Source organism: Bombyx mandarina, chromosome 12, assembly GCF_030267445.1.
Source record: "Bombyx mandarina strain Sakado chromosome 12, ASM3026744v2".
In the NCBI taxonomy this organism is placed as follows: domain Eukaryota; kingdom Metazoa; phylum Arthropoda; class Insecta; order Lepidoptera; family Bombycidae; genus Bombyx; species Bombyx mandarina.
In genome coordinates this window covers 1,297,223-1,322,301 of record NC_143219.1, presented here as the reverse complement: position 1 = coordinate 1,322,301, position 25,079 = coordinate 1,297,223, and the positions used below count along the sequence as shown (strand labels likewise).

At 39.0% G+C, this 25,079-nt stretch overlaps 1 protein-coding gene across 1 annotated transcript; it reads left to right on the top strand.

Annotated features, from left to right (window-relative positions):
• Positions 1 to 777: 777 nt before the first annotated feature.
• Positions 778 to 22,470, top strand: LOC114243450 (uncharacterized). The gene is made up of 6 exons (XM_028174957.2): positions 778 to 1,215; positions 15,992 to 16,190; positions 16,675 to 16,813; positions 17,672 to 17,786; positions 18,715 to 18,950; positions 20,416 to 22,470. Exons 1-6 carry the CDS (start codon positions 793 to 795, stop codon positions 20,699 to 20,701), a joined length of 1,398 nt encoding a protein of 465 aa, XP_028030758.2. The 5' UTR covers positions 778 to 792; the 3' UTR covers positions 20,702 to 22,470.
• The last annotated feature ends 2,609 nt before the right edge of the window (positions 22,471 to 25,079 follow it).

Sequence of the window (25,079 nt, the reverse complement as noted above, 5' to 3'; positions counted from 1 at the left end):
CAAACGTGTTCACCGCACAGACGCCAACAGTAGTGTTGTACTAATAAACATTTAGCAAAAGCGCTGCTATAAACTATAAACGCTTTTTTCTTGATAATTCACATTCAAGCTTCCCTTTTTTTTCCTACCTATGCTGATAGCCTTGAGAGGCTATTTCAGCTTCACCCTAATGTGTGTAGGTGAGCTCACGGGGCTCAAACCGAAGTGTTGCTAACACTGACCCTAGCAAGAGCAGTGCTTCGCAGAATCTACCATCGGATCGGAAACGCGACCCACTGAGAAGATCCGGCCAGAAACTAAGAAGATTCGTAGATATTATTAAAAGTTTGGCTTTGTTTTTGAACTAACCCACTCCTGTCGACCAATAGATCGATTTTATTGATGTGAATCGATAATACGTTTCAGATCAGAATAGCTAAAATTCGACATCCAGTGAAGGATTCAATGTTACATTACGTCATTGCTTTGTCGTGAAAATTTTTCGGGAACACCTTATTATTATTATATTATTGTATGAACGTGTTCCTTTCAGAATAAAATTAAGAATTAAAAAGCAATGTAGCTGACACAGGTACGCAGGTATCAAACTGTTTACGTTTAGAAACTAGAGCGTCGTACGTTAGTATATACAAATTGGTTGCCTACAAAATATGATAATAATAAAATATGATAATATAAATTGGCGACCTTATATAATTAATAATATCGCGTCGTTATTTTTAGCGTCAACGTTAACAATGAATAGCACGCGCTATTTGCTGCGTATAGATAGCACGTTATTTTAATAGCGCTATGTTCCCTGCCACTAGCCTGTTTTGCCAGTTCCGATCACGGCGCGCACGCAATATGCTGTGTCTATCGTTATTCTTGGTGCTCCTTACGACTCCCATATGGACCTATGTTACCGAAACGCCCTCTTTCATTGATCGTCTTGGCAAACTTTACGAGAAACTTGAAAAAATCACAATAGCACCCGCGCCGGATAACTTCGGATCGAATCCTAAAGATAAGCTTTACGCGAAGCTGGAGAGATTTAACGCGTTGTCGCCCGATAAATTCGAGTTGTCTGATGAAGAAGAAGAGTTGATATCTACTATGGAGAAGTGGGGGCTCAGTGCTGATCAAATGGATATTATAGTGAAGGAATTGCAACGGACCAGGGAGGATGATGAAGAGAAAATTGAGAGAAATGAAGAATACAACGACGAGGATGAGGTAAGGAGGAAATTGGAATACTTTACTCTTAAGCTTTGTGATATTGTACAGAGAGAAAAATATCAAAAATCAGCTTGGATAAGACCAACTGGACAGGAAAAATAAAAATTCCCTCAAACTACATAGGTATTAGTTAATGTTTTGAAGTCTGAATTTTCCTTACATAGTGGTGAATATAAAATGTATCTGATTAAAATATACTATGTGTGCGGTTCGTAATTATTTTTATCAATATTGGTTGCACGAAATATTAATTTAAAATGTTAATTAAAGGGGGTATAAGCTGTAGTATCCATAACGAAATTAGCTTAATCATTTATTGTGAGAAATAGCTATTAGATGAGTTGAACCGATAAAAAATAATATAATAATAATAAAAATAATAAATACATAAAATAAATCAAAAAATGGAGGAGGATGGAGATTCGCATATATTTATTTATTGTTTTTTTTTAGAACCTCTTTCTAAGTGAACCGATTTTGATGATTTTTTTTTATTCAAACACTACTCATGTGGCCACATTTAAAGTATATCAACATCTGATCGTTAGTTTTAGATTCCTTCTTGATGATGCAACTTTATTTGATTTCGATTTTTTTTTTTTTTTTGTATTTTTGTTACATGTTAAACTCTGAAACAAAGGATTTATAAACATGATTATTACACAGTTAATGATACAGAGAGTTATAATGGCATTCCTATCGATAATAGCTGATTCGAGTTTAGGGAATGGCTCGATTGAGCGATATATATCTTTTATTTTTAAAATTTTTGTTTTCTTTTTTTTTATTGCTTAGATGGATGGACGAGCTCACAGCCCATCTGGTGTTAAGTGGTTACTGGAGCCCATAGACATCTACAACGTAAATGCGCCACCCACCTTGAGATATAAGTTCTAAGGTCTTAAGTATAGTTACAGCGGCTGCCCCGCCCTTCAAACCGAAACGCATTACTGCTTCACGGCAGAAATAAGCAGGGCGGTGGTACCTACCCGCGCGGACTCACAAGAGGTCCTACCACCAGTAAATCTATCGATTTATTCATTGACGCAAGATGACGCAACGCAAGATTGTTTTGCGGTCGAAACAGGCGGGATCGTGGTCTTTTCCCATGCTTACCGACAGTACTTCAAGCCACTACTAACCAAGCCAAAAAAAAAAAAATGAGCTGTCATTTTTATTTTGTACATTATCAGGCAGTAGAGAAAGTTAAGAACTCTAATTTGGGATTTGAACGAACTCTGCCTCGGAAGTCATAAATAAACACAAACTCTATCTCTTTCTCTACGCTAGTTTAAATATTCCAATTCGTCCTAATATACAGAAGCTCTAAGTACTTTTTTTTTGTTATTTTATGACTAGAATATACGTTCGCTTCTTGTTATGATAAATACGATTTACAATTAAATTGCAAATTTTCATTGTGATCATGAAATATGACTTGGCGCGTCTGCCATTCTCGGCATTGACACCAAAATAACGATTCTTAGCGAGCGACACGAGCTTTTACTCAAATTTGCGTTTATAATCATATATATATATATATACTAGCTGACCCGGCAGACTTCGGACCTAAATTTTTGTATAAAATAAACTTAAAACAAACAAAAGGAATCCGTTCAAAGGGAAAACAAAATTGTTATTTTTATTAAAGTCCGAGCATTTTCATATTTATCCACCTTTTAAACCTTCTCTGGACTTCCACAAATAATTCAAGACCAAAATTAGCCAAATCGGTCCAGCCGTTCTCGAGTTTAGCGAGACTAATAAATAATAATAACAATAAATATTTACTAACAATCACGCCACGTTAACTGGTCCCGTGATAAGTTCGTAAAGAACTTGTGTTACAGGTACCAGATAACGGAAATAAATGTAAGATTTTTATTATACACATACATATATTTAATATACATCCATAACCCTGGAAAAGACATTTATATTTATCATACAAATATCTTCCCTTGGCGGGATTCGAACCCGCGACCCCCTTGTGTAGTGCCCATGTCACTTACCACTACACCAGACGGCCGCCGACGAAGACTAACGAACAGCAATTCATTTTTATATATAGAGTTAATAGATAGAATTTTATATTTAGAGTTATCATATCGAACAGATTTATTTTTTAATATTATGGCAGCTTCAAAGGTCTCTGACACCATTAAGTTATTTTAAATATATTCGTGGCTTGTACCACTCTATAACTTTTTTCTTCTGTTTCCATTTCAAGTATTTTCAGTGGTCCAAGTCTTTTTATAAGCTGTAAACGCAAAGATTATTCATTGCAACTCATGCATTTTGTAAGAAACACTCATTAGAAGAACATTCTAGAAATTAAAGCATCAAAATTTTAACGTTCAAATGGTTTAAAAAAAATGTTTTTTTTTTGACACGTATTCTCCAACATTAGTAAAACTTGTGTTTTGTAGCTCTTGCGTTTAATCGTAAAGTAAAAATGAATGAGTCAAAATTTCACAAAAGATTTACGAAACACAGAACAAAACATAATATTACGATTAAGTCATAGAGCTGATTTATTTACAATGAACCCAACAAACAAAGACTTTATAATTAGATTCTTTGTAATATTTTCTTTGACGCATCAAAAGAATTAGTGATTTATTGTTCGACCAGTCAAAACCTATTCGAGGCAAACTTGCTCCAGTAGGAATTCAATAAAAACAAAAAGTAGGAATGCAATGTCTCAATTCCTTTGAAACTGGCAAAGGAAATGAGATTAAGTCAATTATATAACCAAGTTTTTTTTTTGAAACATTTTTTTTTTGTAAATTATATTTTCTTGAAGTCCTATGTTGCAAAAATTGATATCTGAATGCCGTCCATGTTTGTAACCGGTGTCTTAAAATATATTTCCCTGTTACCGGAGCGGTAGGTAAGCTCACGCGTTCAACCTGAGAGAATTAGCCAACACTAGTCCTAACAGGAGCAGTGCTTTGCTGAATCTACTACCGGATCGGAATCGCGATCCACTGAGTAGATCCGGATGTAAACTCAATGGGTTAATTTGAATTACATTTAAATGAATTAAATTAAATTAAATTACCCACTAAAACATATAACCTTTAAAATTTGAACGTTATTAAAAACCATAAACGTTTTTATTTAACGGGTTTACTTACGATTTTCAGTTTTATAAATATCGTATACTAGCGGCTTCGGCTTCGCGCGGGTCTTGAACAAAAATTTCAACGATATTTGACGTTGTTTTATTTTTTTAAATAAAATAACACTTATTGCGGCATAACTATAATAGTTACACATAATATGCTATCGCGACACTTTTTATAAATAATAATATTTTCTAAAAGTCGTAATACATTATTTTATTCTATCATCAATAGATTTCGCAGCGCACGCGATGTAAAGAATATTTTAGGTAATTTTTTAACATTATTTTTACTTTGGTTACATTATTGGAGTTTTAGTAAGGATCCCTAATTTTTTTCAAAAAAGATTATATCCTATGTCACTCGGGAATAGTGGAGTTTCCAAACAGTGAAAGAATTTTTCAAATCGATTCAGTAGTTTCGGAGCCTATTCAATACAAAAAAACAAGTGGTAGTGGTGGTTTTAGTGGTAGGCAGCGGCTTGGCTCTGCCCCTGGCATTGCTGAAGTCCATGGGCGACGGTAACCACTCACCATCAGGTGGACCGTATGCTCGTCGGCCTACAAAGGCAATAAAAAAAAAAAAAAAAAAACAAAAAAAAAAAAAAACTTTCCTGTTTATAATATTAGTATAGATATCAGTGGCATTGCAAGCGCCATGCATTAACAAAGTAGGTATTTCGACCACGAATAGGATGTTAAGAGTTAACAAATCTGTATATGTCCTTTATAGTCTTTGCTGGTCTATAGGTCTATCCAATTTCATTTAAATTTGGAATTTTGCCACAGCCAATCAGGCTGCCACTACTCTGCCTTTTGGAAATTAATCATGTGCTCTGGTTTAAAGGAGCAACTTTCATGCCAATTAAAATGAGGTTTCAATCTTGTCTTGCGGTGGCCAGTGGTACTCTTACAGTGGTACTTTTGGGATCCCATGCCGCCTATATATAAGACAGAACAAATCAGGGTATTGGTCACTGCCAATGTTGGCACTAAGGGCTGGTTCCTTGTTCTCTGGACTTCCACAAATAATTAAAGACCAAAATTAGCCAAATCGGTCCAGCCGTTCTCGAGTTTTAGCGAGACTAACGAACAGAAATTCATTTTTATATATATAGATTATTTACGACATCACATTAGAAACCTCAAAAATAACAGTATTTCTCCACTATTTAATGGATGTTATTATACATGATAAACCTTCTTCTTTAATCACTCTATCTATTAAAAAAAACCGCGTCAAAATCTGTAGTTTTAAAGTTTTAAGCATACATAGGGACAGACAGACATAGGGACAGAGAAAGCGACTTTGTTTTATACTATGTAGTGATTAGTATCGATATTACTATATCCGTTATTTGGTGTGTTGAAACCCCGACGAAATGAAAATGAGGTTGTTAACAGAGTGTTAACTATGAATGTGGAAGGATTTAGAGGAAGAGGTAGACCTAAGAAGAAATGGATGGATTGTGTGAAAGACGATATGGGTAGGAGGGGAGTTAGCGAAGAAATGGTATATGATAGGAGAAAACATGTTGCGCCGACCCCAGGTGACTGGGAGAAGGGCAGGATAATGATGGTGTGTTGAAACCTCGTCTTAATGTTTGTAAAATGTTTATCATTCTAATATAACTAAACTTAATTTGTTTATGATAAACTATTCAAATGTGTTACGGTAGATTTTTTTTATTGTCCATGTAGGCAAACGAGCATAAAACCCACTTGTCGGCTCACCGCACTCATGCTTACCGAAAAGTTGGTATATACTTGGGACTTCGACTTTATAACTCTCGGTGGGCAGCGGTACTCAAATTGTGACGTCTATTACTATCTATTCACTATACATCAATAAAAAAAGTAAAAGAAATAGCTTCTCGATCACCCACGTTGATTACTACAGGAAGCGAACCCGGAACCACAACAGATGTGCGCCCCACACACGGCCCGCAGAGCCAAATGGGTCACATTTAAAACGAATCATTTATTTATAACAGATCTCACAGCGCAATTGTATGGTACTCGTGGCTTAGTGGTATCATGGGTAGATCTCATCCGAGAAATCTCAGGTTCGAGTCTAGGTATGTTTGGTTTTTTAATAACCGTTGCGTTAGACACCCTACAGCTCTAACACTAGGAGCAGGCTCCAGGACTTCAGTAACCGTACTCGTCGAACTCGGTAAAGAGTTCCACGTGCAACCTAACCTAAACATCAGCAGGCTGAGTTTCTCGCCGGATCTTCTCAGTGGGTAGCGATTCCGATCCACTAGTAGATTCATTCGCGAAGCAGCTACTCTTGAGTTGTTAGGTCACATTTGGAGGCGCTCGGGTAGCTGTTAGCAAATCCCACGCCTCCCGCCTGAGCCCTTGCTCGCCCACTTGTCCTGGTGAAACTGGGAAGGCCTCCGGACCACCAGTAATCCCTCTATCAGTTTTTTTTTCTTAAGTACGCAGCTTAATTTCTTCTGCTACTTGTACTAACACTTTTAAATTAGTCAAAAAAATAATCAAATGACGTACAAATATTGTTTACGGCCATGGCGTAAGCGTCCGTGGCAGTTGAACAACACGACTCTTAAACGCAACTATGTATAACAACCGACCTTAGCGTCACGAGAAAAAACTATAAGTCACAAAAGCCAGTTTATCGAGTTTCAATTAGTGCCAACATATGTTCTATAAGACTTATATCGGCTCCTAATTAGGTGTTGTCGTAATGACCACTCGAAAATACAATATTAACAACTATTCGATTCTGTAAAGCAATTAGGCGTTCCGATTTTAATAATGCCTATTAGATGTAGCCGCACTTTTGTGCATATTTTTTTTTCATCAATGGGAAATGTCCTTAATTCCGTTTACAGTGGTAGCAGAGTCATTCTCAAGTTGAACTGACTAAAACCTCCTTCTTAAAAATCTGCATCTAAACTCTGGCTTAACAATCTGACTTCAAGACTGAACTGAACCGATTCGTAGCAATGTAACCAGAGCCATTGTGTATCACGATGGGCGGACCAGACCGACCTTATAGCGTCGCCAATCCCGGAAACCACGCTGGTGGATCTGGGAGTATGGTGTACCTGTTTTCTGCAACAAAAATATCTCGTATCGGGAAGACCGCGAACCCTGAGCTTTGAGCCTGAGCGTGAACCCTTTTCTGAGCTCGTCCACTCATTTAGGCAATAAAAAAAATAAAACAAACCCGATGTCTTGTAAAAGTGAGACTTACTTCAACATACTTGAGATTTCACTCTCAAGGTTTTCTTTGTAGTGTTCTATCCCAATTCGGTGTCCCTTTACACCGGGTGCGCTGCAAGCTTATCTATTTAAAAACAGGAATAATGGCACGTATTGCATCGCCGAGCTGACGCTCATCAGAAATTAAAAAAGGCATATATCATAAATTAGTCACGACCACAAGAAATAACAAAGTGTGTTCTTCCTCCTATTAGTAAATTTACTAGCCTGATGATTGAAATTCGATCTAAATCTTACGTACTGAGATTTCATTATTTGTATTACATTAACTGATTTGTTTTTTTTTTGACATCAAGAAAAAAACAAAAAAAAAACTTGTATATTTCTAAATACACAAAATTTTCTAAAAATAGAATATCATTAATTAACAGATGTAGTAGAAAACGTAGTTAGCTGTTTTGTCTTTACCTATTTACATTTAGTATAATAAACTAAACCAAGCAAAGATAGCTGAACCGATTACATGTCCTTCTTCAAACGAGGCTTATGGAGAGTATTAAGCGGTAGTCAGCGGCTTGGCTCTGCCCCTGGCATTGCTGAAGTCCATGAGCGACGGTAACCAATCACCATCAATCAGGTGGGCCGTATGCTCGTCTGCCTACAAGGGCAATAAAAAAAAAAAGATTTAGTTAAATGAAATTTCACATCAAGAAATATTCACAGCACAAGAATGTCATTATTTCTGACATACCAAAAACAAGCGAGCGAAGCAGCGGGTTTGTCTAGTTTTATAATTACACTAGTGTTTACCCGCGTCTTACCTTTGCATATTCCACAGGCGCAACAGTAGGCGGGAAGACTGATTTGTCGGTAACTTATCTAATGTATCTTATTCTTAATTCCAAAGAACGTCCTTATATGTCCTTTAGCAGTTCCATCAAGCTCACAACCCACTTGATATAGAGCGGTTACCTCAAAAAGACGTGACATCATCGCGTGAACAGAATTGATACTTCGAAAGCATCTTTCATGTCAATACCAATGACAAAAGTGTGTGTCGCCGAAGCACATCGTTTAAAACAATACACAGATTATTATTTTACGCAATTTTATTGTAGGTAATTTATGAATAATATTATCCTCGCATACTTTAGGCGCGCGTAAGTTTCATATTAAGTCACGTTTCTCAGTAATAATGTTGCAATGTGATAAATACCGCTGATAAGAGAATGAATAAGTAAATTTAGCTAAAAATTATGATATGAGACTTTAAGTACTATGAAGATAGCGAAAGGTATGATAGTACGTCGAAACAGGTACTGCTTTTCTTCTTATACTAGATGATGACTTACTTTTTATACTAGATTTTTTTTTTTATAACGCCTTATTGTTGTGTCTTTAAAGTGGTTAGTTACCCTCAATTAAGAAAAATAGAATTATTATTCGCCAATATATGTCAGGAAGAGTTGATTATTGAAAACACGAATAAAACAACATTTTCTGAAAATAAATCGTAGCTAGATCGATTTATCGCCCCCGAAATCCCCTGTATACTAAATTTTATGAAAATCGTTGGAGCCGTCTCCGAGATTCAGATTATATATATAGAAGAATTGCTCGTTTAAAGGTATAAGATTACATGTGTTAATAGGAATGTTTTCAATAATGAAAGTCTTGTATGTCTGATCTTATTGCTGTATCCATATGGCGTATCCAAATAATAGAGGGAAATATACAGTTGATGCCAGTATTTATTAAAAGATATTTTTTTCGTTACCTATTCGCTGATAGCTTAGGGGGCTATACCAGCTTCTCGCGGACGGGTAGGTGAGTTCACGGGCTCAAACTGAAGGAATTTGCTAACACTAGCTCTAGCTAGAGCAATGCTTCGGAGAATCTACCACCGAATTGCGACCCACTGAGAAAATCCGGCGAGAAACTCAGTGGGCTGTTTTTTTTTATTGCTTAGATGGGTGGATGATCTCGCAGCCCACCTGGTGTTAAGTGGTTATTGGAGCCCATAGACATCCACAACGTAAATGCGCTACCCACCTTGAGATATAAGTTCTAAGGTCACAAGTATAGTTACAACGGCTGCCCCACCCTTCAAACCGAAACGCATTACTGTTTCACGGCAGAAATAGGCAGAATGGTGGTACCTACCCGCGCGGACTCACAAGAGGTCCTCCTTCTCCTCGAGTCGTGTTCCTCATGTCTGAGGGTCGTGACCACCATCACCCATGAGCTTCAATCTTAAGATGTTTTTCCACTTTCCCCTGTCCACGGCGTCATGCAGCGCGCTGTACACTGTACTGTCCAAGAGGTCCTACCCCCAGTAAACTCAGCACTCTTGCGTTTTTATTGAGTTTATGATGTATTATTTTCTTCGTATATATCAAAGTGTACTCTACACATTTCAGTGACGTCATTTGACCTATTTGTGCAATATTATATATTTAGATTTCCCTAACGCTGATTGGCAATCTGTGTACCTAACCTTCGGCTTTCGACCTAACATCCTGCCTGGACTCGTCCTGTTATCTTTCACTGACGAGCAAGAGAGTTCACGAAGCTGTCTCATTGAGCACGCAATGTAAAATGTCTTCAACGGAACTAATGTTTTCATTGACGTTCCAGACTTTTTGGTGGGAACGCTAGGATCGAAGTCGTGTGATTTGCTTTATTTTGTCTATTTAGTGTTTCTTCATTTAATGCTTTATCTAATTAACGGAAGAGTACAGTCCTATATTCAGTCCTAGATCCCTAGTGAGCAGGCGGGTTTTGTGAAGGGTCGAGGAACACGAGAGCAAATTGTAAATGTAAGGCAAATAATTGAGAAAAGTCTGGATTTAACATATACCAATACTCCTGTGTTTAATAGATGCTTTTGATTGTGTTCGATGGGACTGTTTGTGTAGAATTCTGCGGGAAATGGGCGTACCTCAACATCTAGTATCATTGATCGCTAGCCTTTACCGGGATAGTGTGTCTATGGTTAGAGTGAATGACGTAATCTCGGGACCTTTTAAGCCGGAAAAAGGTGTGCGACAGGGGTGCATACTTTCTCCTATTCTTTGCAATGTGTATGGAGAATATATAATAAGGAAAGCCTTAGAAGAGTGGGAGGGGGGCACCTCAGTCGGTGGCATGAAAATTAGCAATCTGAGATATGCGGACGATACCACGCTTTTCGCGTCATCTGAGAAGGAACTTGCTGACCTATTCCGTAGAGTGGAGTATGAGAGTGGTTTAGTGGGGCTCTCCGTTAATAAATCCAAGGCAAAGGTCATGATAGTGGACAGGACCAGTCGACTCTCTAGAACTGGAGAGCTATCAGTTCTAGAATTCGTCAGCGAGTTCATATACCTCGGGTCCTTACTGATTGACCGCGGGGGCAGTGAGAGAGAGATAAAGAGGAGGACGCAGATGGCCAAAATAGCGATGACCAAGCTCAAACGAATATGGCAAAATCGCAAAGTCTCTAACGTCACGAAAATGAGACTCGTCCGAGCCTTAGTTTTCTCAATCTTTCTCTACGGGGCAGAGTCCTGGAAAATTAGGGCATCCGATCGCAAGAAAATAAACGCATTTGGAATGTGGTGCTGGAGACGAATGCTCCGAATTCTGTGGACGGCCAAGAGGACAAGTAAATCTATCCTGGATCAGCTTCGCATCCGAGTCAGGCTCTCAACAATCTGTTACCAGAGGATCCTCAGCTACTTCAGTCATATTGCCCGCCGACAGTCAGATAACTTGCACAAAGTGATTGTGACGGGCAAAGTAGAAGGAAAGAGACCCCGCGGCCGATTACCTAGAGGTTGGTGTGATCAATTAACCGCTCTAACTGGGTTGCCAGTCGCAAACGCCATTCGAGCAGCTGAGGACCGGACAAGGTGGAAAGAGCTCACGAGACAGGCAGCGGTCAAGTTTCAGGGACACGACCTTCAGCAATGAAAAAAGCGACGAAGAAGAAGAAGTGTTTCTTCAGGTTCAAATGTGTAATAACGGTGGTTTATTAACTGTTTAATATCTGTGAATGTGCACAAATGTGGGAAAATGAAACAGAGCCGCTGGACGTAACTTCTTGGGATCCTCCAAAAAGTCCACTGAAAAAATCTCAATAAATGAGCACCATTTTACTGAGATTATATTTCATCCCATATCATCTCATCTCATTTCATTTAATCTCATTCTAGTTAATTAATGTTTCAAATTAATCATCTTCATTTCATTTCACTCCATATTATCATTTTTCATAAAAATAAGATTGAAAATTAAAATAAGACTTGACCTAAAGGTCTTAGTGACAGGTCATAAGATGCCTTAAAAAAAATTGACGTTCCACACGTTCCTGCTAACGTTTTCTCTAATGTTATTCGTGCCAGAACCGACCAGACAAAATTGATTAACTACACAAGACTCAGTGGAGTTATAAAGTTAAGGAGTTATAGAGTTGTAAAGATATAAAGACCAACATGTGAAGATCAAATCTTTGCATATTGGTAAAGTTTATGTCATGGAGGGCAGCAAGAAAAAAAAACCTATCGAATGTGTTACAAATTCGTATTAAAAGATATTGACTTTTTTATTTTTTATTTATATAGTTTTTATTTCGTTAATAAATCAGTTTTCGGCCAATCTGTTGTTAAGCGATTACTAGGGGCTTATAGAAATCTAGCTTGCAGTATGAGGTCGACCTCATTTCTATAATACGCCTGCCCCACTCTTCAAACTGGAATTCACGGTAGCTTCACGACAGAAATAAGTAATATTATGGTACCTTTTTTTTCCTACTTGTGTTGATAGCCTAGAGAGGCTATTTCAGCCTCAGCCTAGCGATCTGGTGAGAAACTCAGTGGGCTGTGTCTGTGGGTTAATTTACTCGTTGAGCCCTTCGTTGCGAGCGATGGGTTCGGCGAGGACGGTGACCAGGTTGGTACCTACTCGAGCTCAATACATCCTGCAAACGGGGATTGATGATCGCAGTATATTGGTATGATAATTAGAGTATAGTACATATACTGCAGTGAGTCCCATAGAGATAACCCACGGAGTTTCTCGTCAGATCTTCTTAGTGAGCCATGATCTGTAGTAAACACTGCTCTTGTTAGGGCTAATGTTAATAAATTCTCTTAGGTTGAGCCCGTGAGCTCCAGATACCGGTCCGCGCGTAGTTGAAATATCCCCTTTCTTAGACTATCAACGAATAGGCAGGGAAAACACCCACGGAAATAGATGGGGTGGTGCTCTGGACAAATTTAAAGACTTCGTATGTTTCGCACGCCTGCGTCAAGAAAACTAACAAACCCTCAATAAAAATACCAAACATCAAGGCGGCAACATCCTCAGCAGAACATTTTCGAATCGCAAAATAAACTACAAAGAATGTTACGAGGTATAAAAAAAAAAACCTTTCAAAAGATATTTCTTTGATCGATCGTATCGTAACAGCCGTATGTAGGATTGTGAAATGAACCAGACGCGAGTAAAAATACATTGGCTATTCTTGGAAGCGCATGGGCGATGATGTTTGCAGGGCCGTATTCGGGAAATCGATGTAAGGGTCTTGTTAGTTTTTTTTATATAATGTCATTTAAAGTTTGATGGATGATGGAAGATGTATGGAAATGGTAGTGCAAGGTAGAAGGGGAAGAGGTCGACCGAAGAAGACATGGATGGAGTGTGTGAATGACGATATGAGAGAGAGAGGAGTGAGTGTTGAGATGACGGCTGATAGAAGAGAATGGAAGAGAAAAATTAGCTGTGCCGACCCCACCTAGTGGGATAAGGTGGAGAAAAAGAATTAAGTTTAAGCTTTTAGTTAAAACTTTTGTGAGTTACTTTTCGAGTTCGTAGATGAAGCACTTTAACGCCTTAATTTTAAAATTGATGTTTCGAATTTTTTTTATTGCTTATATGGGTGGACGAGCTCACAGCCCACCTGGTGTTAGGTGGTTACTGGAGCCCATAGACATATACAACGTAAATGCGTCACCCACCTTGAGATATAAGTTCTAAGGTCTCAGTGTAGTTACAACGGCTACCTCACCGTTCAAACCGAAACGCATTATTGCTTCACGGCAGAAATAGGCGGGGTGGTGGTACCTACCCGTGCGGACTCACAAGAGGTCCTACCACCAGTTACATGTCTATTTCTTTTTGTTTGTCTTCTTTCTATTTTATCCTATGTCTTTTTCTTCGTGACCCGAGAAGATCAATCTCTATCTGGGGCTATGGATTGATTAGACTTTCGTAAATTTCACCTTGTCGTATATGAGGTCGAGCTTCAATTGTATCATGAGCGAAGAAAACACTATTCATTATAGATATTTCTTTAATTTTCACACACAGAGTACTATGTACAGAGTAGACTTTTTATTATATTTTTAGCCCGTGCCAGAGGGAGACATACGTCCCAAACTCTGTACTCTGCGCCTAGGAGATCCTATAAGATTTTTAGAACAAGAATCCTTTTTTTTTTTCCGACGGAAATAGACAACGATCTGTGTCTATTCGCTCGGGTTCTCGATACGCTCGCCATACGAATTATGCAAATGAGCAAACTCTTAGGATTTAACAAACAAAAAAAAACACATAACAGGATATTATATTTTTCGTTCATAGAGAATCTTCGTGATGGTCGTTTTCTTCATTTCTGAAACTCTTTCGCTAAATGAATTTTCGTCCCATTTCGGTTGTTGTCATTTGTCAAATAAAAGAAGTTTATGAATTTATAGAAATGCTAGTAGCTTAATAAAAGCATCTTCTAGCACTCTCGACACTTTAATTAAATATTTTGCGTGATCGCACCGTAGTTAAGTTGCTTTTCAAACAAGACTTAATGTTTTATAAAATTAGCAGACGGAACAAAAAACGTAACACAAGTGTACCACGTTCAAAGGAGTCGTGACCTAAATCGTTTCCAACAAATTTAAATCTTTGTTTAGATATAAAAAAAAAACATTTGATTCAGACCATTATAAGTCCATATGCTGTTAGTAGAGTAATACTTATAACCAGCTAGTAAAATTAAAATTAAAATTAAGCAATCGGCCGCTAATGATATATTATGTGGCAATCTAAGAACCAGCTGTCACTATTAAAACAAATCACGATTTTTTAATACTTCTACTTCTTTACTTCTAATACTTTTAAGTAAGAAGAAAATTGATTAGAGCATTTAAGCGTGTGACATAGCATTTATTTCATTTGAAATATTTTACATCAATATTTGAGACTATTTAGGTACGTATTATGAATGCTCAAAATAAATTACTTTGTGTAATAATTTTTTTCCGCCACGTACTATCCAATTTTGCAATGAATTCCCACGCTGTTTCCTGAGTGCTATGAATATATCCTTCTGCAAAACGAAGCTTGCGGAGAGTAACCACCGGTGGCCAACGGCTTGGCTCTACCCCTGGCATGCTGACGCCCACGGTAACTGCTCACCATCGGGTAGGGCCGAGTGATCTTCTGCCTACAAGGGCAATAAGAATGTAATACGTATACTAAAACGTACATGATCGTAAATAAATTGCTAAGTCAGAATGGTTTGTAGTCGGTAAAAAAAGGAATAACAAATTTAAAAAAAAAACACACTAGAATTACTAAACGAAATACTTACAGACAAATCGTGAGCACTCGAGAGCCTAACTCTTTTTACATTCAAATGGTAGCGTGTTGACTAATTTTTTTATTTTATTGCTCAGTTGTGTGGACGAGCTCACAGCCCACCTGGTGTTAAGTGGTTACTGGAGCCCATAGACATCTACAACGTAAATGCGCCACACACCTTGACACATATTTTATTGTCATCTGAAATTCTAACCATACAATGTGATTAAAGCAAGGAAATTTAATGTCGTTTCACTGATAAGGAATATTGTTATGCCAAGTTCAACCTTGATACTGCAGATGAGGTTTGAGGTTGTTTCGCCCATTGCTCACGACAGTGCGTTGCAACTTCAATACCGATTGAAGATCCCACAGACATAACCCACTGAGCTTCTCTTCAGATCTTCTCAGTGAGTCGCGATTCCGATCCAGCAGTAGATTCTGCGAAGCACTGCTCTTGCTAGGGCTAGTGTTCGCAAAATCTCTTAGGTTGAGTCGGTGAGCTCACCTAACCGTCCGCGCGTAACTGGCATAGCCCCTTAGCTTAAGCTACTTCCGCCGTGCCTATTTCTGCCGTGCAGCAGTAATGCATTTCGGTTTGAAGAGTGGGGCAGCCGTTGTAATTAGCCGTTGTAATTATACTTGAGACCTTAGAACTTATATCTCAAGGTGGGTGGCGCATTTACGTCGTAAATGTCTATGGGCTCCAATAACCACTTAACACCAGGTGGGCTGTGAGCTCGTCCACCCATCTAAGCAACAAAAAAAAAAACTTAACGCAAACATAAGTAAACAAAAATTGAAGATTAATACAACTTTTTTTTTACATTTTAGTTGCTGAAAGATCTTTCCGAAGGCGACTACCTAAACGACAAAGACTGGGAGATTGAGGAAGAGGTCACATTCTCTACGTCCAAGCCACTTCTCGGAACCATGCCCTCGGCATTCACTAAGACCACCTACAAAAAGACTATCATATCAGCCGCTGAGCCGATCGCTTTGACGAATGAGAGACCCAGAATCTTGGATGAAAGTTAGTATCACAATTTCATTACTGTAATTGAGTAAACAAGTAGACGTTTGTGAAATATATATGCATCGTAACATGAATGCTACCACAAACCTTGAAACACGATGTCTAAGTCTCAATTGTACCATCTAAAGGTTGTCTCAGCCCTTCGAATCAGAACACAAGACTGGGCAAACAAGCTGGGCGGTGTTGCAAATCAAGGCGAGCTCATAATGCATCTTACCCTCATTGACTATCATTCATAAATTGTATTTATTGGGGGTTTGATTTATATGAAGCGACGATATTTCTCTATCGTGGAAGTTATTCGTGATCATCATAATATACTAAGTAGGAATTTCATAAAAATGTATATATACATGGGTGATATGAACACCGACACGTTTGCTTGCTAGAAGTACGCCGGACGTTTTATCCTTTAGGCCACAACGACCTCATACACGCACCTGTAGAGCGCGAACTAAACGTACCTTGAAAACGATTTCAGCATCATTGACCAAATTGGGAACGCAGCTTCGTCAGGAGGCGTTCGCTAACGCGGCCAAGTTCATCAGGGAGAGTAGATGTCACACTCCACAGGCTCGCTGGCTCACCGTCCGACAGATGGCGCCCGCCGCGGATACAAAGTAAGTGCTAGTGCCCACTGGATAGTGTGGTGGGGCTTTAACTAAACATCTACCTATATTTTGTACGACGAGATGGATTAAAAAAAAGATATAAATACCGTCGAGGATACAAAGACGTGGGGAAGTATAGTGCATCGAGTGGTGAGTTTTAAACTAAACACGACCTTCAACACTGAAGAGACGGACTCAGAAAAAGAAGAAGAAGAAAATGGATTGGCGAGCTGACGTGATCTTGAGTAGTTGCCGATATTCAGAGACATCCAACGTGAATGTTGTTGCCCATCTTGAGACATGAATTAGAAGTATCTTTTGTATTCTACGACAGTTCCCACTCTTCAAGCCGGAACGCATGGCAGATTCGCGACAGCAATAGACAATACTGTGTTACCAACTCGGGCGGGCTCATAACGCGTTCTACAACCAGGAAATACAACCGACTTTCTTCGACACGATGATTTTCCTTCATTATGGAAGTCCCCGTGAACACGTATCAATACACCTCTACTGTACACTACAGTACACTCTACTGGTAGTAGGACCTCTTGTGAGTCTGCACGGGTAGGTACCACCACCCTGCCTATTTCTGCCGTGAAGCAGTAATGCGTTTAGGTTTGAAGGGTGGGGCAGCTGTTGTAACTATACATGAGACCTTAGAACTAATATCTCAAGGTGGGTGGCGCATTTACGTTGTGGATGTCTATGGGCTCCAGTAACCGCTTAACACCAGGTGGGCTGCGAGCTCGTCCACCGATCTAAGCAATAAAAATAAAAAATAAAATGAACAGTCAACAAGCAGACACACATATTGTACAATAAGCGGTCTTATCGCTAAAAGTAATAATGGTGAATAATTTCCAGCTACATGCCCTCGTGTGTCCGGCTCCACCGTTGCACTCCTGACTCCGGCTGTTGTACCAACGACGCTGACATATGCGCACCCATCGAAGGGAAATATGTCGCATTACCATTTTATGTGAGTACTCTAATCAATCTTCTTCTTCTATCTATATATATAAAAATTAATTGCTGTTCGTTAGTCTCGCTAAAACTCGAGAAAGGCTGGACCAATTTGTCTAATTTTTATCTTGAATTATTTGTGGAAGTCCAGAAAAGGTTTAAAAGGTAGATAAATATAAAAATGCTCGGAATTAAATAAAAATAACAATTTAGTTTTCCTATGATGTGTCCCTCGTCGGACGGATTCCTTTTGTCTGTTTTAAGTTTATTTTATACAAAAGTTTAGGTCTTTTATTTATCAATTGAGGCACTACGAAGTCTGCTGGGTCAGCTAGTTCTGAATAGATTTAGATTGACTGGTTACATGCTGAATTAGTCAAATAGAAGTAAGTAGAAAAGTAGAAATCAAACCCGCAAAATCATAATTTGCGTAATTACTGGTCGTAGGACCTCTTGTGAGCCCGCACGGGTGGGTGCCACCACCCTACCTATTTCTGCCATGAAGCAGTAATGCGTTTCGGTTTGAAGGGCGGGGCAGCCGTTGTAACTATACTGAGACATTAAAACTCATATCTCCAGCTGGGTGGCGGCATTTACGTTGTAAATGGCTATGGACTCAGGTAAATACTCGACTTTACGTTGTAGATGTCTGTGGACTCAGGTTTTTTTTTTATTTGCTTAGTTGGGTGGACGAGCTCACAGCCCACATGGTGTTAAGTGGTTACTGGAGCCCATAGACATCTACAACGTAAATGCGCCACCCATCTTGAGATATAAGTTCTGAGGTCTCAAGTATAGTTACAACGGCTGCCCCGCTCTTCAAACCGAAATGTATTACTGCTTCACGGCAGAAACAGGCAGGGCGGTGGTACCTACCCGCGCGGACTCACAAGACGTCCTACCACCAGTAAGAATAATACACCAAATATAATGCTAATTTGCAGTTACACAAAGCAGACGGTAACACGAACGTGGCCAGAATGGTGTTCTACAACCACACCAAATGCGCCTGCGTCTCCAGAGAGACTCTGCAAACAACCATCAGAACCAGGATCGAGAGCAAGCCCGAGCCTGAACCAAGGAGAGACCTGGCCATCGAAAGTCAAAACGACTGGAGGATGCCCACGGAAGCTCCGAAGCTGGACAGCGAGGAGCCAACGGCCCCTCCACAACTACGCAGGTTCGAATCTGTCACAGCAATTGCAACGTAGAATCGCAATGATTCTTCTTTTTCTCCACCTTATCTCACTAGGTAGCAGGGCCGGATTTAAACTTAATGCCGCTACTGGGCACCGGAAAAAATCCACCCCAATCCTGGAAGTTTACCTAAACTTATAGTTTATATATATTTTATTTTTCAAAATGAAAATAACTAATTTATTGCGGAAACTTTATCATATATGTCATATAATCCAAAAACATAAATAAATATGTATTTGTTTTTTTTTCTAACAATTATAAATTTTGCACTAAAGGCGACTCATAATTAGATTACATAAAAAAAAACTAAAAACTAATTAAATTTCTTTAATTACAGAAAATAGAAAAATCGATTATTATTTTAAATATCTAAAGAAATAAATTGATGAAATCATTTTGATTAATAATTTTTACCAAAAGTGCCAAAATTATAATTCACAAATAATGGATAAATAAATTGCTTGAATTATCAGTTAAAAAGAAAATTATTTATTAATTATATTGAGCAATCTTCATGCGACTAAAAAAAAATTATTTTCAAAATTTTGCCGCCCTGGGCACTTAACCCGACTGCCCCTAGTGTAAACCCACCACTGCTAGGTAGAGTCAGCACCATATCGATTTTTTCTATTCATTTCTCTTCTATCAGCCGTCATCTCAACACTAACTCATACCGTCATTCACACACTCCATCCATGTCTTCTTCGGCCGATCTCTTCCACCTCTATTTTGCACCACCATTTCCATACATAGAATCGCAATGATTAAATTATCTAAAGTCAAATACGAATGTTTTAGCTTAGACCAATTTTCTAAAGTAAGCACTGGACCCCCGCTATCACTAACAATTTACGCAAACGAATCCAATAATAATGTCACACCGGTAAGATCAACGTCATCTGTCTTCAAATGGTGGAAGCGAATATCAAGGGAACTAGTAAAATCGAGAACGCTCGGGAAGTACAACGCCATCTTTTTTTTTTTTATTGCTTAGATATGTGGACGAGCTCACAGCCCACCTGGTGTTAAGTGGTTACTGGAGCCCATAGACATCTACAACGTAAATGCGCCACACACCTTGAGATATAGTTCGAAGGTCTCAGTATTGTCACAGCGGCTGCCCCACCCTTCAAACCGAAACGCATTACTGCTTCACGTTAGAAATAGGCAGGGTGGTGGTACCCACCCGCGCGGACTCATAAGGGGTCCTACCACCAGCAATTATGCAAATTATAATTTTGTGGGTTTGATTTTTGTTACACGATGTTATTCCTTCACCGTGAAAGTCAATCGTGAACAATTGTTGAGTACGTATTTCATTAGAAAAAAATGTACCCGCCTGCGGGATTCGAACACCGGTGCATCGCTCAACACGAATGCACCGGACGTCTTATCAGTTAGGCCACGACGACTTCTAACGATTTTTTTACCACTATTTTTTGCAGATGCACCTGTCCGACTTTGTTCTTGAGTACACCAGAGAACGGCTCCTGCTCTTGCATCTGCGACTGGCCCGAAGCCGCCCGTCGGAGGGACTGCCTGTCCCTCGCGCGAGGCAAGGAGCACTTCGGCCTCCGAGACCGCGTCTGCGTAGCACAAGGACACTGCAACCAGCCGTCCTGTGAATACGGATCTTACGACAAAACTAACGGGATATGTCCTCTGCGCAGATTCAGAAGACTAAGGTTCCATCGTGTTAGGCCACAGCCGGAGAAAACCATAGTGGTTTGATTGCAGTATTCATAGTTTTATTATTAAGAATAAATCAACTTGTAAGATAAAAAGGTGAGGCTCCCCTTTAATGTAATTGTCCGAAATGAAATACACTACTTACACTGCTTTAGTGTAGCCATGTGTCTCTTCGAAGCTACAAAGAAGTTTTAAGTTATTTTTTAATAAAATAAATATCTTTAGGGTCTCATATATCAGCATCATAGTGTTATGACAATTCTTTTATTTTTGTACTAGCGACCCGCCCTCGCTTCGCTTCGGAAACATTAAAACACACATGAAACCAAAAAAAAAAAAAATAAAAAAAAAAAAATAAAAATTAAAAAAAATAGCCTATGTTCATCAGGGACAATGTCGGCTTCTAATGGAAAAAGAATTTTTCAAATCGGTCCAGTAGTTTCGGAGCCTATTCGAAACAAACAAACAAACAAATAAACAAATCTTTCCTCTTTATAATATTAGTATAGATATAGATGTTGAACATTTTAATGCTTGTGACGCTCGGAGTAATTGACGCTGGCATTTGAAAATATCGATCGAGTGGATTAAGTTACAGATTGGACGATTGTATGTAAATCTGTAATTTTTAATTGTGACGCCTTTTGGAAACAAATGTATTTTGAGGGAGCTTCGCGTCGACTCCGTAATGTGTATCGTAATGCGAGAGAATTCTAGACGCGTCTAGATATTTCGATTAATGTAAACAGAGTGTATTGAATACGTTCCCGAAACCGAAAGCCGAGATAAAATAGTCCGGAATCCTCACCTACTAAACGTAAAATTTTACCGCGTCCGAAGTAGCTGACCCCGTGTGTCTTCGCATTTTTAATTGTGTTTAGATATTGCATTCAATAAAAATGAAACGTCACATTATAATAATATGTAGAACTGAAATCGTGGCGCATAAAATAAGACTATTCTATTGTTGCATTTTTATGGTTCTCTTCTCAAATCTTCTCTATTTTAATTTAATTAAATATTACCTATCTGACACCTTTTTTACGCTTTGCTCGTTCAAACGTCTTCGCCATCTTGCTTTTGTTCTGTCCTTCTCTTTTTCCTTTCTAACCGTTTTCCCTCTCACTCACATCTTAATACTCCGTCCCAACTCTTTTCATACGTTCCCTTCTTACGACAAAATCTAAGCTGATTTTAGCATCGTCGTATTGAGAAGACACGACTACGTTGAACGCCTTCAATACACCCCGTACTTATAAATTATTGTTTTCTTTTAATGATAACGACGATCACTGGTCGACACATGAGACTGCGATAAGCGAAAGTTTTTTTTTAATGTATAACTCACTAAAATATTTAATTTCATGCATGTGATCCGAGGCTATGAGTAAATCAGGCGAGGGGAATACGAAAACAATCTATTTAAAGGAGCAAAAGGGGCTATTATGGATCGTATTACTTATGAGGCTAACGGCTTAATCTCGCTCGTTGGATGATGATGCTCGCAGCTGAAGCGGTATTAACTGGTTACTTGAGCCCGGGCGACTAAAATGATAAAAAAAATCAAAAAGGCGAAAATTAAACAATAATATCGATGTATTAACGTAAATTATAGCAAAATCGTAAATTATTCGACATAATATGCACACACAAAAAACGAGAAGTTACTTACATAAACAACTTTGTAAAACGCATAATATTTTTTACGCTTTTTGGAGAGTATTTACATGTTTTTTTTAATTATTATTATTATTATATTTGATATAAGTTTTGTAAATATTTTTAGTCAAAATAAATGTATTATGTACGCATTTGGATTTCCTTTTCATTAAATATTTTATTTGTATTTCGGCCAACCTTCAAAACAAACAGAGTAGGGTAAGTATGAATTACACAACAATAATGCAATGTTGGCAATTTCTGCTATTGCATATATTTTTTTGGTTTTTTGTTTTTCCAACCAAAGCTGATGGTCTAGAGAGACCATGTCAGCGTCGCCGGGCTAGTAGCGCACGGGGCACAATTCTGACAATGTTGCTAACACGAACCCTAACAAGAGCCGTGCTTCGCAGAATCTACCACCGGATCGGAAACGCGACCCACTGAGAAGATCCGGCGAGAAACTCAGTAGGCTGTGTCTGTGGGTTAATTTACTCGCCGAGCCCTTCGTCGCAAGCGACGGGTCGACGAGAACGATGACCGGTGCTTGGGGTACCTAAAAGCACCATCAAGGCGGGCTTATGGCCCGTCGACCGAGGGAACCGGTGGTGGTGTCGCCGGTGGCCACCGGTCTGGCGTCTGTGGGAGGGCGGAATGGATGTAATATGCTCTGCGTCGACCCTATACCGCCGTCTCAATCGCCCCGACTGGGCTCCGACCCGCCGGGGTAAGACGCCGGCTGTGAGTGGCAGGATTTTTTAGTAATGTCCAACTTCTAAATAGCCACAGGGTCCGGTGATTTCCTCCAGTGGGAAAAAGAAACAGTACTTATGTTAGAAATTACGAGCTGATCGTCAGTGACCACGCAAACTTTCGATTTTAGTTTATATCACGATTGATGTTACACGTTTAATTCGGATCTAATACTACCTACCACATAAGAAGTCGTCGTGGCCTAATGATAAAACGCTCGGTGCATTCGTATCAAACCATGCAACGGAGTTCGAATCCCGCCGGCAGGTACCAATTTTTCTAATGAAATACGTACTTACCAAACGTTTACGACTGATTTTTTTTTTTTATTGCTTAGATGGGTGGACGAGCTTACAGCCCACCTGGTGTTAAGTGGTTCCTGGAACCCATAGACATCCACAACGTGGATGCGCCACCCACCTTGAGATATAAGTTCTAAGGTCTCAAGTATAGTTATAACGGCTGCCCCACCCTTCAAACCGAAGGCGATTATCGATTATCGACTGACTTCCGCGGTAAAGGAAACTTCCTTGCATCCATAATCCTCAATACTGAGGATCCTGGCCTCCTCTAATAACTTTCTCCTTATCCTGCGCCAGCCCTATTTATCCTCAAGACAACGGTGAAGGAATAACATCGTGTAATGAATAATAAGCCCGCAAAAATTATAATTCGCGTAATTACTGTCAGTGGGACCTCTTGTGAGTCGGCACTGATAGGTACCACCACCCTGTCTATTTATGCCGTGAAGCAGTAATGCGTTTCGGCTCAAAGGGCGGGGCAGCTTTTGTACTGTGAAAAGTGAACCTTAGAAACTTAGAGCTTTAAAACTCATGTCTCAAGGTGGGTGGGGCATTTAGGTTGTAGATGTCTATGGGCTCCGGTAATCATTTAACACCAGGTGGACCGGGAGCTCGTCCAAACATATAAGCAACAAAAAAAAAAGAAACATGGCAGTAGTCTCGCGGGCCAGTTCTAAATATTTTATTAATTTGTCCTCTCCTGCCTTCCCGAGGTTCTCGGCATGAAGAATGGTGATATCAACTAACACTGCTCGACGCGCAGACCGATATATTATTATCACAATATCAGGCTTATTGGCAACGTATTATTATTTTAATTACATCTAAGACCTGTGAAAGCCGAAAAAAATACTATCCTCTAACTACATCCTATTCTAGTCCTTAAATTCGCATGCAAATTTCTGAATTTAGCCAATTAACATTTACAATTCGGGCGCTTCTACACCGGAGCAGTCTGTCTTCAAATTTGCAATGGATCTATTTGTTCAGCTGAATTTGAAATGTATACAGTCGTGACGTTTTTACAATTCTCATACGTTGTTTAACTAATTACTGCGTATAACTAATAACTCAATTAGTTCTCTGAATAAATATTGTGGTTACCTTCCTGGATCATCCACGTTGGTAAGTGGAAGCTCTCTTCAAACCTCCAAGAAGGTTTTGTTGGAGCAAAGCTTGTTCCAATTTTAATTTATTTCATTTGTATGCGCCAAAGAGATCCTTTGTTCAGAGCATCGGTAAATCGACCTTAAGACACAATAGGTCACCTCAATTGTAAGTACAAACAACAATGCGAATAGTAAAAAAGTAAAGAATGAACTAAAAAAGTAATTTAAAATAAAATTGAAAGGAATACAACTGAAAAAAAAACATGAAAATTTCATACTGATCAGTCCCACATACCAAGCGCGCCCCCTAGGCGCGGAGACCTCGAAAGAGGTCCAGCGTCCAGTCCGAAAAAAAAGGTTATAAAGTTCTGATTCTTTTGTTTAATACACTGCCTCGTCATGAATCATGAGATAAAAACCCACAGTATATTGTAGCTATCCTACCCCCCAAGCGATAACGAACAACTGCTTTACGACAGGAGCAGACAGGATGATGGAATCTACCGGTACCTATCACTGGGTCGTACAAAGAATTCTACCTACACAAGCAATGATCTAAATATTGTAACCTTCGAACAGAGAGGTCAACAGAGAACC

Excerpts from the sequence above, each read along its gene's own strand:
- LOC114243450 (XM_028174957.2), top strand. The coding sequence starts at position 793 with ATGTTCCCTGCCACTAGCCTGTTTTGCCAGTTCCGATCACGGCGCGCA. Across the intron at positions 16,191-16,674 it reads ACCCAGAATCTTGGATGAAA|CATCATTGACCAAATTGGGA; the intron begins GTTAGTATCACA and ends AAACGATTTCAG. Across the intron at positions 16,814-17,671 it reads GCGCCCGCCGCGGATACAAA|CTACATGCCCTCGTGTGTCC; the intron begins GTAAGTGCTAGT and ends AATAATTTCCAG.